Source organism: Paramacrobiotus metropolitanus, unplaced genomic scaffold (genome assembly GCF_019649055.1).
Source record: "Paramacrobiotus metropolitanus isolate TYO unplaced genomic scaffold, Prichtersi_v1.0 Parri_scaffold0000014, whole genome shotgun sequence".
Classification (NCBI taxonomy): Eukaryota; Metazoa; Tardigrada; class Eutardigrada; order Parachela; family Macrobiotidae; genus Paramacrobiotus; species Paramacrobiotus metropolitanus.
The window spans coordinates 1353204-1368357 of NW_026570234.1; the positions used below are offsets into that span (position 1 = coordinate 1353204).

Genomic DNA, 15154 nt, shown 5'->3' on the forward strand with positions numbered 1-15154 from the left:
TTAATTATCACAATGAATGAGCTAAGCTAAGCATCGTTGCATATTTGCATGGCTGTATCTGTACAAATGGAAGCCGGTGGTCCACATTTCCCACGGTTATTTCCTCAATCATGGGAAATGCTGTTTATTGAATAGCAGCCCCAGAACAGAACATGTAGTATGGTGCGCATCGGCAACGCTCGTCATTTTTGTGCTCTTATTGTTCATTATCAATTTGGCACTAATCAATATGAAAACATGCACAAAGGCCAGAAGTACTTTCTGTCCTGTTTTGAACACAATATTTTTAGTTGCGCAGCTATTTATTGATTTGGCTCTAAGCCATCAGTATTGAGTTCTGACGTCTACGGAAGTGTCGACAGGGAAGAGTTTCTTTTTGTTGCAACATTTTAATCCCAAGTGATCTGAAAATAGAGTAACTCAAGAATCGCTTGGCTGCTTCTTATTTTCTCAACTTTGTGCTACAGAAATACTGATTGAACTGCTACTTGCTGGCTACGTATTATTTCAACAAATTTATTAGGGCGCGTTGCAATTTGTTTGAATTCTGCACACTTTAAAACCGCAGTTCATTTAATTAAAACTTAAGATATTAAATAGCTACTCAATAGTATTGCAAAGCTACTTTCCTGCATCACTTAGTACGTATGCTTAATTAACCGTTTTTTTATATATAAAGAATACCATCACATTCATAATTTAGGCAGAAATGGATAATAGTTCTTGTTTCTCAAGCAAATAAATGTAAAAAGAATTTTTTAATTTGGCTAAAACTTGTCTTTTGCCGATAAAAAGGTTTTAGTGTCGTACATCTACTAAAAAAAAATTGACGAAGCCGAATATAGCTACAGATAGTGCGGCTGTCGCTAGTGAATTTTTTGCAATTACTCTTGAGCGCTGAGACACATTCAATGACACATTGTATACATGGTTTGATAGGTCACGCATGACTGCGAAGACAGGAAATCATCCCGTCCGCTCAGATAGCGAAAACCTTTTATGATTTGAAGTTCTTAATCGACGGGCTTGTACACCGACCGGTAGCCTTTTACGGTGGTTGCGTCTCTGAGCATAGACTGGCGTTCACAGAACTATAAGCTCGGATGTATTATGATGTATAGGACATCGCCAAATTAATGTACCGGATATACAAAAAAAATTGTGTTATTTGATTGTATCTTTTGGATGTGTCTCCGTTATATAATGCTTCTGTGCAATCTTTGAATCATTCAACGCAGTTATGCAGTTTTGAAAACTGCATTGATTCAGTGGATGGTTGCTCCAGTACTCCGGCGATAGTTTTCCGCACAAAATAATCGACCCACAATAGAAATGGGTCTAAATAAGATCTCGCATTCCTTTACCCAACACAACCATATTAATTTTTATTTTGGTCAAATGACTGCAGACACGTTTTGGCTGGGGGCATATCTACTAGAGAAATGTTTTTTCTATTTGTATAATGGACGTTCACTGCAGTTATCAATTCGAACAATAAAGGGAGCACAAATCATTTTGGACAATTAAGCATAAAATAATAGCCACTTGAAAAATATTTTAGCAAAAAATTATCTACCGTTATAAGCATAATTTTGTGAAATAAAACGATAAATTTAATGTTTTACGATATATGCACCAGGTCATAAGTTGATCCGGTAGTAGTCTACAAGGAGTCCTGTGTATTAGCCCGCGCCCCCGTACAGAATATCCGTTCCATCAGCGCAGCAGGCTGGAAACGAAAGAATTTTAAAAAAAACGAATTACCTTTTGCATCTACAGCGCAGTACAAATATCACTTTATTGCGAAACCAAAAATATGCGAGCTGTACATTCGACGTTTCAACGTTTTTATGTAGCAACATGCTTAAGGCTGATACCATGTCTAAAGTATCACACAAATTATCAAAAACTGTTTGGGATAATCAGTAAAACCATGCCATATAATGTACATACAGCGTATTAAAAATTTTTGTGCCGGTCGGTGCACCATCCCATCCCATCCGATCCGCGGCACGGTCGGCACACACATAACAGACCCGTGTACAACGGAGACTGTGATTCCTTGTTGGAGCCCTGGTAATGGGCCTCTTACTGTCGAAGCACGCTCCATTGTGTCATCTTCCTATTCCCGATTTGCTTCTTATTCAATTCAAGCGGCTGTAACTCAGTCGACATGTGGCTACAGTAGCCTGTGTGGCTGTGTTGTCGTGTATATACACTACACTACACACGCATATATGTATAGATAGATAGATGCACACGGCATTCCGCCGACCGACCGGAGCCTTTTGCGCCCTGTGTTGTTCTCGTTTCCCATCAAGAGATAGTGTTCCTTTAGCTCGTTTTGCACAAAATCAAAGTTTCGCGCATGAAATGCTCCACTGACTTGGCCCCGCTCCTCGTCAATGCTTCCCTAACCGCTGGGATAAACTGGACGCGGCAACCGAGCTATGCAATTTGCTCTGGCATTTCTGGTTACGCTCTTCTCTCGCCCAGGCGCTCCACGGGCTGCATGCATGCATGCATCACTTTATTGACATTCATCCATCGTTTTCGGTATATACATATATATACATGGCCATTTTTTTTAATTGTCAACGGGATGTTCATAGCGGAACGTCCTTTTTGTCAGATTATATTTGCTACGCCATGGCCTCCGTGCGGCAGTGCGCAGCCGAGTGTTCCTCCAGCGGCTGTCATTACTCTGCTCCGCTAATCACAATATAAACAATCCCAGAAAATAATGCCGGATTTGTAATATTATAACGCCGCTCACCTGCAGCTGATTTCTGCCGTACACATCGGGGATTCTTATATGTATATTGTGTATTTCCCCATCTGCTCAACAGCACCAACACGGACTCATGATGCGCTATCTCCTGGAAAAATTATGGATACGTGTTGTTTTGTCATTGTTTTTTATATTACAGACCAGGTAAGAGAACCACGCTGTATGTGTTCTAAATATATGTGGACACATATACATGGCCAATCAGATTATCACACAAGTAAAGCTGTAAAGACGATCGTTCGAATTTCATTGATATATGCCGACCAGAATCAGTGCCGTCCCTGCGTTTGAACAAATGCTTACCGCAGTACAAATCGATTTATTGGGAAAAATTTACAATTTTTCCCGCTTCTGCCCGCAGCAGCCATTGCAGCACGGAATGTATACAGAGTGTACTTACTCTACATTTTCTTTAATTAAGGCCACGCGCGTCGTCTTATTGCCTTATGACATGCGACTTGGCGTTAACACGACCGGAAATTGCTGATATAAGAGACTTGTAGAGAAATGCAGCGCAAAGGTCACTTAGCGTGCATACCTTGTGCACACACAATCGGTATACACATGATGTCGTAATATGTGTTGCTGATTCGACGCTGAAGGTAGGCAGCTAAAGAGGCGCCCGTCTTCCCTGGATGTGCCGTAAAAAACCGAATGATTAGAGATACAGTGCGAGTTGGGCAACGACAAAGGCAAACACACTGTTTGCCCACGTATCCGCACAACGCACAAGTGGGGCAAATGTGGTCATTAGCTGATAGTCGGACTTAACACATTAACTTAACCGTGGGATGCATGTTAGCATGGGTATAAGCGATTAGCACGCTCGCCTGCACGGCGGCTCTCTTCCCGCGCGCCGTTATATCCAATAGCTGCAGTACAAAATCGTTGAATGCTGTAGGCATCTTAAACGTTCTTGATTTTTCCCTAAGTCAACAGCAATTACCTTAAGAGCATGTCTCAGGATTACATGGGATTCAGCGGAGAATACCCATCGATTAGACGGCAGTTTTCCCTGAATTAATTACAGAGTGGTCATCCGATCAGTGTGATGCATTTGACGTGAATCGTCGTATCACGCTGAAGAAAGAGTAGATCGACTACCCACATAAGGGCTGATCGTGTTACCAACAGGTATCGACAAGGCCAGGTTTCTACAGCCTTTGTGCAGGAATATTGTTTATCGTGCAAACCTTCAGTCGCTTGTTATCATATTTATTTACGCGTGAATGTCAGTTATTAGTTTTCAGAATAACCTCTGAGAACGTTACTTAAAAATATCTTTGGACTTGCATAATAAATCTCTATGAGAACAGTTATGCGAAAAAATTTTATAAGAGCGGTCGCAATTTGCTTTTTTTCGATAATACGGTTTTGCTGTAGTATATCTGTATAATAATTAGAGACAGAACCGGTCCTATTTGTAAAGCAGTGTGGGCTGGCGTCGGAGTTCTTTCCGGTCTCCGGGGAGTTCGAGAAATTTTGGCAAACATATGTGTTTTTAGACTAGCGACCGGTACTCGTATCATTTTCATAACCGTGCCGACTGAATGTGCAGTCTACAATTCAGAAACCTTTAAAATACATTCGAAACGGAAACCCGTTACTATGCTAACAGGATTGATAAGATCGAATAGTTAAATATTTCACAAACGGCCGGAATTAGGGAACGTAATGTTTTTACAATAATGTAAACAGTTATTTACCTGTGCAGCTAAGAAATAAAAAGTGATGGCGTAAGTGGCTTACACGTTTCATAGTCCTTCGTTCTTTAAATTAGCTTTTTTCGTTAAAAGCATGTTGCAGTGCAACAGTACGTACTCGATGACTGCACAAAATTTCTGGAAATCTTTTCCAAGCACGACTGCATTTTTTTATTTCTAACGGCCGTAAATCTCCGACTTACAGAGGGGAAGGAGCTAGCTATGTGGACAGCCCGCTGTAATTGACTAATCTTTATATTTCGCCCACGGGTACTTTTATATTCTACCCGGCTCGGAGTGACGGTTGGGCACTCGGCAAGACACACTCATTTTTGCTGAATTATTGAACAGTTGACTCTTGTTGGAATATTAGGTAAATGGAGGGAATAAGAGAGACTTTACATCAGGTCCCATTGATTTCTCCCACGTATCCCTTTATGCCCGGGTTGAGGGAACTCCTTAATTATTTCACACGCAAGCACGCATTGTTCTTCTAATGCAACCTTTCAGCAGCGCATTAATGTTATAACAGCAACCCGGTAAGATTAAGTACCATCTGCGTTAACAAAATAAACTCTAATTTCCGGCGGCACTTGTGCTATGTATTTTGTCAATAAAATATTCGAATAAAAACTTAACGTACTTTCGTACTAGTCGGTGGCGAAATCAAAGTCTCCTGTAAAAAACCCGAATATCGCACTATTCAGATAGTAGTCCGCAGTACTTTTCTCCACTAGTTTTAGTCGATTAAATGCGTTACAACATCCAGTGACGTAATAATGTTTTCTCTCTTGAGTACCAGATCCAAATGTTTCCTCAGCGGATTAATTAGTTATGCGCTGTTTTTATATGCCACAGTAAACAGAGTTTTTGTGATTTTATGGAAGACTAAATGTTGTTTGTGTTAATATTCCTATATAATTATGTCAAAGTGTTTCGATAGCTTAAGTTTTGTTGATCAGTAAATTACCTAAAATACAACCTAAATACAACCTAAAATACAACTTAAATACCTAAAATACAACCTAAATTACAACCTATAACGTGATCGTGGATTTGGCGGAAATTGCGCACCCTGAAAAAACACTACGTACACAAACCCTGCGGAAAACATATGTCGACAAACACCACACGCCGTCCTTGTAAACAGTTTTTTTCATTAAAGAACCTGAGTAAATACAAATCATGTTAGGAATCTCCAGCAGCTGTTTTAGTTAGTCGCTGTTAAACAGATGTTACATTAAATAATATTTCCGCATTCCACTTATAGAACATCTTATTATCCGGTCCACTGTATTAATTCTGTCCAGGCAAAGATAGTAACAGCGATTGAATTAAATCACCAATACGTGATTTCTCAATAGTCGCGACCTTTCGATTCTGCTCTGTTTGAGTGCACTAATGAAGCAGCGGAACTGCACGCATATTGTACGTAGCAGTTGCGGTTCCAGTATAGAGTAATTTGTTTGTTAAATTACAGGGGGAAAAAGGAATTTCCGCACAAACTGTTTCACAGATTAATGAAAAATTACAACATGGAAGAATGGCCTTCGTATCAAGCAGGTACTGCATCTACAAAATTGATTTAATGTTGCTCGATCATGCATTTTGTATGAACGCCAGATAGCGTAAATTCACCTCATTGTTTTGTTCAATATAATGCAAGGCGTGGTATTTTCGTTTCTTGATAAAAATTATACAGCCCTTTGTTGATTAATTTAATTAAACTTATGGTAAACCGGTGAGCATGCACCTTCATTTGTTTTTTACCTTGATTTTTGCAGGTGTTTTTATATTAAGACAAATTTTTATGTTTTAAGTGGAACTGTTTTGGCTGTTTTATGCCTACATGGATAGTTTTTGAATGTAGCCTTGCAACTTATGACAGGTCAGGTTTTTTTGCCGTAAGATGATAAATCAATGAGTATTCTAACCAGTTTGCCCTTTTGAAAACCTAGAATATCCCAAAGAATTTCGAACAGACAGTTGTTTGCTCTCAATGATTTTTTTCATGGTCAAAGGGGAAGGGATACCGACAAGAGTCTACATTGAAATTTATATTGTGGCCATCAGCTCAATCGATGCCAGCAGTATGGTGCGTACTACCATCTGATAGTGAAACAATAGGCATTTTCGTATAACAGAACTGTATTGTTTTTTATTTTGCGCAGGACTACTCAGTTGATTTTTATCTAACACAACACTGGAACGATCCAAGGTTACATTTTGATGCCGACAAAGACGGGACAAAAATACTTGAGCTACATCAACTGCGTCAAATCAAAAAGCTCTGGCTGCCAGATCCATATTTAATAAACGCTAAAAAAGGTCAGTGCGAAGTTGCGTGATTTTCTTTTATAATGTTTACTCATTGCGCCTTCGTTGACACCACATCTTTAACTGCATTTTGCATCATCGTTCATTGCAATATCAGTTACACGTAAAGCAGAAATTACTGATACGCTTTTTTCTTACGATGCAAAAAAGACGAAATAATTATTTATGCAAGTTATGCACACCAGTTGTAAAAATAGATTAGCCAAGTACCGTTTCACTTTTATCTAGATTTATGTGAGTGTTTTGATACAATATGACGCACGAGCAAAATCACTCCTATAAATAAGTAGCATTGTCCTAACAAGCACTTGTGGTTTGTAGCGTACTTCCATGAGGTAACACAACCAAATCGTTTCCTCCGCATAACACAGGAAGGAAATGTAACGTATAATTCCCGGTAAGTCCTGACAATATAAACATTGTCCATTTTCTACCCTTGCATATAGATCGCTCAGCACGCGATCACAGCATTTTACCCCGTGGCAGCCATTATCCATGTTTGCATGGAAAAATTAATGGTCCACACCTAGTTTTCATTAATTGCATTGGCCATTATTCACACAGACTAACAGCAACATTAACGTGCCAAATGGAGCTGAACTATTATCCCATGGATACGCAGGAATGTTCCATTTATTTAGAAACATGTACGTGACAAAACTTCCTCAAAGGTCATCGGAATATCTGGCCGCACAGTGATGTAGCCGCGTGTATAAAGCTCTTGTTTGACTTCACCTATCACCTATTCACGGATATTTTGTTCGTTATTTTGTATGCAAACAACTTACTCTCAAAGAGATCGATTGTCTGTGCATTGGGGCCGTAGAACTGACTGCATATGCATTAGCATCGCCGCTCATTTTACACATAACAGTTGATATAGTGCAACCGGCAGTTGTACTCATATGGGAGATTTAACCATAATCTGGCGTTGTTTTTCCAGACGGTTACTCAACAGAAATCCTGTACTTTCACTGGCACTGGGATAAATCAAAAGCTTTTACAATCAATTCAGGCAAGGAATTTCAAGTTTATACATTAAACATATATATACTTAACTTACTGTGTAAAAACGGCGAACAACTACGTATACTTTGACACAGTTTTATAAACTGAAGTGATTCTAAATTAGATTAGATTGCACGCAAATATTTATACGCTAATATTTGTTGGAAGTTATAATTTTTCATAAAACTGCGTAATTTTTAATTTTATGGGATCGATTAACATTGAATATTTCTTAACGCACTTTTTATTTTATAGAGCTTAAACTTCCGCAGTTTCTCATTTCGGGATACACATACAAGGAAGGCACTGATGAATATTCAATGGGTAAGTCAACAAACCGCGGCACGCGAAAATTAATGATCCCATTCTTCTGCGGATGTGTCACAGGAAATTAATGATATTTTTAGGGCATTTTTCTTATTTGAAAGTCTTCATAAAATTCCAGCGTCAAGTCAGTTATCACCTCATTCAGACGTATCTGCCTACTTTCCTGATCGTTTCCATATCATGGGTAAAACTGTGACGTCCGCTGTGTACATTGTATAGTTTCATTCTGCGCGAACGACAGCGCGTGTACTGTATAAATATCCGTCAGTTATGTTTTTTTCCATTTTGCTAATATAGGTTAGCTTCTGGCTCAGTGTGGAAGCGGTTCCCGCGAGGTACTGAAGCGCATACACACAATTGTATTCTGTACTTTGAGCGGAAGTCATTTATATGCCAATTCCATTATGTTTAATCAGAGTCTCACTGGGCATCACAACTTTGCTCACAATGACCACACTAATTAGCGGCGCCAAGCAAGGACTTCCAGCTGTATCGTATATTAAAGTACGTTTGACGAGTACTTTACTTCCGGCTCATGCTGCACGTCCGCCCATGCACCATATTCATGGCGCGGTCATTTTAATAATTTAATTCAGTTACAATTAAATCTTTTGAATGTAGACAATTTTGTACCATTGCATCTATGATGCAGTATACTTTGCCTGGGTTGTTAAAGAAAAGCGATACTTAACGAAGAGCAGTACTGGCAGTTGAAAAACCTTTTGCGCCATAATGTAAAGTAGAACTTACAATCATTCAGTTCTTCTCTGTCTCAATTTCCAACGCGTAACGTATTGAATTATTGATGCAAAAATACGCTGGAATGACTAGATAATTTGAATAAAGTATTGTTACGTGGCAAACGTTTCAAAAGAGCAAACTTTTAGTATTTGTATTCTTTATATTAAAATGGCAGACTTATGCGTCATTGTGACCTCAAGCGCGAACTGTCTTTTTCTGTAGGCCTTGGATGTATGGATGGGAACATGTACATTTTTTGTATTTGCCACATTACTGGAGTACGTGATAGTCTCGAAGACCTCCAGGAAGAAAGTGCCCATGTTAGTGCCGCGTCCCCGGCAGAATTCCAACCACATGTCACGCAGCCACACACTGGTACCGGTCAGTCCAAATGCCACGATGAAATTTGATAACTGCTTCTTGCCTGATATGCCGCCACCAGGCAGATCACCTAGTCAGAATCATCTCAAAGGGTCTCGAAAAATGGTACAGCCCAAATGCGTGCCAATTAGATCGTCGATGTTTTCTTAATCTACGAAACGGCGTTGTCCTTTTGATTTTTCCACTTTATTAGAGAACCCGCATAATCCGCTTATTTTTCTTATTAACATTTGGTTTCTTATTAAAAAATAACTTTCTTACTTTTATTACACAATTAAATTATTTTTGGTTTTTTTATTTGCAGTAATAATATTTATTTTGTTAGCGCGCTAATATTATATAAGCATGAAGGTGGCGGTACATTTGGATTATACAGATACCGATGTAATTACAATACACCCATGCACCTGCGAAAGGTTAACCCTGATTTAGCAGACTAATGTTACTCCACAGAGCGGGAGTTTCGAGTACGAAATGCCCATACCGGAATCGCCGCCGCCCCATGAAACCTACATGCCGCCCATGTCGATGCCGGCTGCTCCACCAATATTATCAGCCGCCGAACAAGCCAAACGGATCGATGTTATTGCTCGTATTCTCTTCCCATCCTTGTTCGGTGCATTCAACTTTGTGTACTGGACATATTATATGCTACAATCCTATGATCGTATGGAAGAAGCTTCTTAACGATTTATTCTCCAACTGACTTTTTCCGCGTCGACGGGATTGTACACATATATATACACACACAACACACCATGTGCCGGTTCGTGTTATTTGGGAATGCAACCTTATCTTCCTTGGATTTTGAGCGACGCCGGGAAAAATGTGAAAGAGCGACAGGGAGAAGAGAGAGAAGAACGAGCACTCAACGGTTAAAGGGAAAAGAGGGGCGGTTCCAGATCGAGCACAAATAATTGGATCGTAATACTGACCAAATCTATGGAAATCTATCAACTGACGTTACTTTGCCGGCAATACAAGGCGGCGGCCTTTAACCGAGGCGAGCGTCAATTATGTTGTGCTGCAACAAAACGACGAGACCGAAGCAAAACGCGCTTGACACACACACTGCTCATACAATTCACCGAAAACGGGCCTTTTTTACGTTGTGCGACGCCTGCGCTGCGCTGAGAAATGTGTACGCGGACGGTACTATGTAAATTATTTGCGCAATTGTTCTGGTTGGAGACTGAAAGACGGGGAGAGAAAGAGATTGGGAACGAGAGATGTGTTTCCTTTTTTATTCCTCTGTGCTTGAATGGCGCGGTATTAAGCCGGTCACAGAATGGAGGCGCGGGAATAAGTCAAAATTAATGCCATTGTGATTTTGCAACATTTGGACGAAAATGTCTTCCGTGTAGAAATCTTTTAATTTGCCATGACTGACAAGATGAATAAAAGCTTTTTCTATTAGCCGTCGCATAACGACCCATACACACATACAAGCATTCACGTAACGCACTACCGTAGCAGTTAATCTCCACCCCAAAACAGGAAGCGTTAGTGTGGATTTCCTGTGTGCGCGACGGGTTTATGTGCCCGCTCTTGTATTGTCCCGGGCAGGGCATTTCTAGGACACAAAAAAGACAGAAGTTGAATCAGCATTGAGAAAACATCCCATATTTGGCAGTCATGCTTTATATCCAAAACCGGCTCATTTGCTTGCAGAGCTACGATCGATTTGTTTTCTTTTCGCCGCCGCTCAAAATAATGCATACGAAGAGGCAAAAGAATACCCTACAGCCAATTTTTAATCAAAACAGTTTTGGCATTTCCTGCCTTCTTACCTTGGCAAGGTTTTACGTAGTTCTAATAATCGCATGTGCACGTACGAGTAGATACAAAAAGGAATAATATCCATATGGCGCTTATGTCGCCGATTTCGAGGAATATATGTACACAACGTTTAATGGTGGCTTCTTTACAAGGAAACGTCAAACGGTACGTAGATTACTACGATTGCTGCTGTTCGCCACCTACCTACTACTTACTACAACGAGCAACAAATTTTAAAAAAATTAAAACACTTGTACTGGGGGGATTCCATACAATTTCCTGTACTGCGTCTGGGTCTATTTAAATTTTTTTTCTGGATGTATGTGAAGTTTTCAAATATTCGAATATTGTATGTAAAGTGGGTTAAATAAAATGGTAATGCTATTTTAGTTAGCATGAATGTTATGGAAATGAAAACTACAAAATAGTTTAATACTGAATCTGAGGATAACCAACTTTACCAACATACTAGCAACATGACACTGATGACAGGTACGTTTAAAAAAAGTTTGCGCTTCCATAATTCATTAACTTTTATGCGCACTCGATGATTTGCAAAAAAAATATGGCTGTACCATCCTTTCTCAGCTGTCCCGCTTAGGCGGCCGAAGAATCTCCGAGAGTGGAGAAGCCTTTTGTTAAAGGAGACACGACGGGAAAATACCAAGTTGTTTTTTGTGGAGGGATCCATAACGGGAATGTGAGCATAACTCCTTATCGCAGATCTGACAATCGTCAGTCATATGATTAGTCGCCAAGCCTCACTAATGCAAATGTATACATACGTACTGGGCTGTGTATATGCACAGAATACAGCAACGCACTACTGTAAGGTTTTTTTGCGGTCTACATATCTCGGCGAATTGGCCATCTCTGTATACCAAATCAATAAATCTCGTCTCTCCTCAAAACTACAAATTTAAGCTAACACTGCGTTGACGTCAGTTTTACCCATATTTTTTCGAACTCGTAGCCGATCTTTTGCACCGCTATACACATTTTGCCGTAGTGGCAAATACTTTGGGAAAGAATGAAAGCAGTTTTTCAAAAGACAATTCAAAACTACAAACAGCAACAACACTTTTGCTTGATTATTCATAACTTATAACTGAAAATTAAGGAAGAAATAAAATAACCAAACTTCGTTATTCGTCTGACTTGCTACAAAATTACTATACTTCGGTCTTCAGGTGAGCTTTGGTCAGCTGTGGCTAAAGGCACTGCATCTGGTTTAATTAAGTGATCCAAAATGTTCTACTCTACCGTGCTACCGTTAACATAATCGAAAAGAAAAAATATGTTCGTGTACCTCCTCATATTTTTCATATGATACAACTTTGACTTTCTGAAGTAATGTGAATATTTTTGGAGATCGCACTTTAATACCAACCAACTTTGGAAAATTATATACAATAACCAGGTTATACAAGCGTTAGAATTAGGCAATTAATTCCTGTCTTTTTCAGTCAAACTGTACCACTTGAGACCACCATTCTAAAAACCGTCGTTTAGCCTCGGGCTACAATAAGGAAAATGTAAGTTAATTTGTAGAGCAGCACGTTAGCCTGCGCGCTTATTAACCTCTTGTCGTGCCGTTTTTTATCGTTCTTTTTCGCGGCCCGGACATGCCGGAGTGCTGACTCATGACCTCCTGGACGACTGTAATAGGGATCACGGCTGCCTTTGAAATCTAAAAGTTAAAATGGTGCATTGTATTAAGTTTTTCTTTTTCTGAATTTTAATTTACTGCCATCACCAGCGCCAAATCCATTTAACATTCATCTTTGTAGAGCTGCAACTGGTAGTCTGGTGGTCATATGTACTGACAAAAAATTGCATCATTCGTTTCCCGGCTCAGCAATCAGATACTAGTATTAATAAGATCTGATTGCTGTATACGGAAACACCATCTACCGTAGACTCAGCGTAGAGTGCGTCCAGATGTAAGGTCAGCATTTCTGAACCTATAGGTGCATACTTATTTACCTATAGGTTCAACAATGACCTTTCAACGCAGATGTGCGTATTTGACGCACACATTTTATATAAAATGCTCCCTTCAACGCATATTTTTGCCATAGTGTTGAGAATAGGCCTCTTTTTAAAATTTTTGTGGTGATGTAGGTAGATTTGCGAAGCCTTGTACGTTACAGTTTTTATATGTCCGCTAATTAATTACCGAACAATAAATGAGCGATACGCTCAATGTCGGGTTCGTGAACTTGAAATTCTTTAGGTTTGTTCTTCGTACGTACGTACGAAATCTTGCTCGTCGGTAGTTTCGCATGTATTGTATCACTGCAGTATTTGTACCGTGTGTACTGTATTTGTATTTGATTTACCTTGTACTGTATATGTATTTTATCTAATTAACGAACGCCAGATGAAATCTGTTTTCGTTGAACTCAGCGGACGCTGATTGAACGACTTTCTCAATTAAAACAGCGGATACCATCAGCTACTTAATTGGCGGTAGCTTTTGTTTCCGTTAACAAGTTGTGCAGCTTTAATTTGCTAATGATTTATTGAAAAGCCCCCAGCGACAAATCGTCCAAACATTAACCGCTGTACGAAACAGGCTGTCTACCGTTGACATCAAAGATAACTTTAAAGTCGTGCACGTCTTACGTAAACAAGCTCTAGAATTCTTCAAATCTGCCTTTAAAGGCTGCAAATTTAAGATATTTTATTTCATTTTATTATTGTAGTGGGCGATAAAATTTGTTAATTTTGATCGCGCTGGTCAAAGTCATCATCAGCGAAGGCTGCTATAACATTTCATAGTCATACTATTTAATCAACAGCGGTAATATGGAGACCAATACCATCATGCTTCGTCTAGGATTTGGTAAGCATTTATCTTCTTCTACTGAGCTGTAAATTATAAACAGCTATGTTATGACACACAATGTACAGCATACAATACAGCTGTAAATCGCGACCAAATGCATAATTTGGATAATTTGGATTTTTTATGATTGATCGTCCTAGAAAAGCCGATATTTAGGCGAAACTTCTTCGTGCACAGTGACCTATGGACAGGTGACCTTTAGAACCATAACTATTAATTTAAAGTTTTTTGCCAAGTACATGTACAGTAATGGATCTATATATGTTCTGTATATGCTTATACGATAACTAACACCTTTCTTTGCAGTTTGTTTATTCTTTTGCCAAAATGTTTTATCCGAATATATAAGTGGAAATGATAAATCCCTTCAGTCGGACATGACGATGAAGTCCTCCAACGGTGGATCGTACGGTGGTGGTCTACCGGTTGGAGGATCGGATGCCCGATATGGCGCTGGTGTTCAACAAGTTTACAACAGTTTTGGCGGTCGGCAGCCATGGGCTATTCCCGGCGGTGGCAACGTCAACGTGTACGACTACCTGGGAATTACGTCCATTTGTAAGTTGCCATAAACCTGATCGTAAATGCAAGTCGTGGGGGCATAGACAAATTTTTTGTTCCATAATATTAATTGCTACTCCATGGGACCGGGATGGCTCGCTTTATACTTAAATTCATACATTTTTTAAAAGTTAGATTAAGTCACTGTACAGTACCATCTATTTCACCCATCTTAGGGGTTTATTGGACGTGTTGCTGCTTGCCTTATCTTAAGTTTATTCAAAAATTTTTGTTATTATGCTATTTTAGTGCCTTATTATGGTGCAATGTGGGGAGAAATGAACGCATTTGCCCGAAATCCCGATGGCATGGGCTTCATTGCTCAACCCGTTATACCGGATCATGAATTCTACACTGGCCGTCTAACGCCTGTTTTTGGTGGATTTGGGGGATATCTTCGCCGTCGTCGCTAATCTACGCGATGCAACGGATGCAGCCTGCTTTAATTTTCCAAAGTTTTATACGGATTTGCGTAGCTTGGTTGACCTTGTAATTTAAAATGCAAACACATGTAAATAATTTTGTAAATAATTGTTGATATTACTGTATTATAAAAAACAAACAAACATGATTAAGATATAAAATTTCGTTCAATGGTATGTGATGAAACACTGCATTTTTAACTACGAGTAAAAAGAATTTGTTGTACGAATGCGTACAGCAAGCCTTCGTATT

The 15154-nt window shown here is 39.4% G+C and overlaps 2 protein-coding genes across 5 annotated transcripts; both read left to right on the plus strand.

Moving 5' to 3' along the window:
• The first annotated feature begins 2112 nt into the window (after positions 1–2112).
• Positions 2113–10698, plus strand: LOC129584530 (glycine receptor subunit alpha-4-like). Of its 4 annotated transcripts, none has more exons than XM_055476723.1 (14): positions 2116–2556; positions 2633–2935; positions 5975–6057; positions 6516–6589; positions 6666–6822; positions 7153–7228; positions 7396–7478; positions 7775–7846; positions 8095–8163; positions 8247–8350; positions 8464–8501; positions 8583–8670; positions 9130–9393; positions 9742–10698. In XM_055476723.1, the coding sequence occupies exons 2-14, from the start codon at positions 2865–2867 to the stop codon at positions 9973–9975; spliced, it is 1413 nt and encodes a 470-aa protein (XP_055332698.1). In that variant the 5' UTR covers positions 2116–2556; positions 2633–2864; the 3' UTR covers positions 9976–10698. The 4 variants fall into 4 exon arrangements, with proteins under 4 accessions (XP_055332699.1, XP_055332698.1, XP_055332701.1 ...); XM_055476726.1 differs by lacking the exons at positions 2116–2556; positions 2633–2935 and adding exons at positions 4504–4732; positions 4868–5033; XM_055476724.1 differs by having other exon boundaries at positions 2113–2935; positions 9130–9288.
• Positions 10699–13669: 2971 nt separating this feature from the next.
• Positions 13670–15068, plus strand: LOC129584519 (uncharacterized). Its single transcript, XM_055476707.1, has 3 exons — positions 13670–13915; positions 14225–14476; positions 14729–15068. Exons 1-3 carry the CDS (start codon positions 13879–13881, stop codon positions 14890–14892), a joined length of 453 nt encoding a protein of 150 aa, XP_055332682.1. The 5' UTR covers positions 13670–13878; the 3' UTR covers positions 14893–15068.
• The last annotated feature ends 86 nt before the right edge of the window (positions 15069–15154 follow it).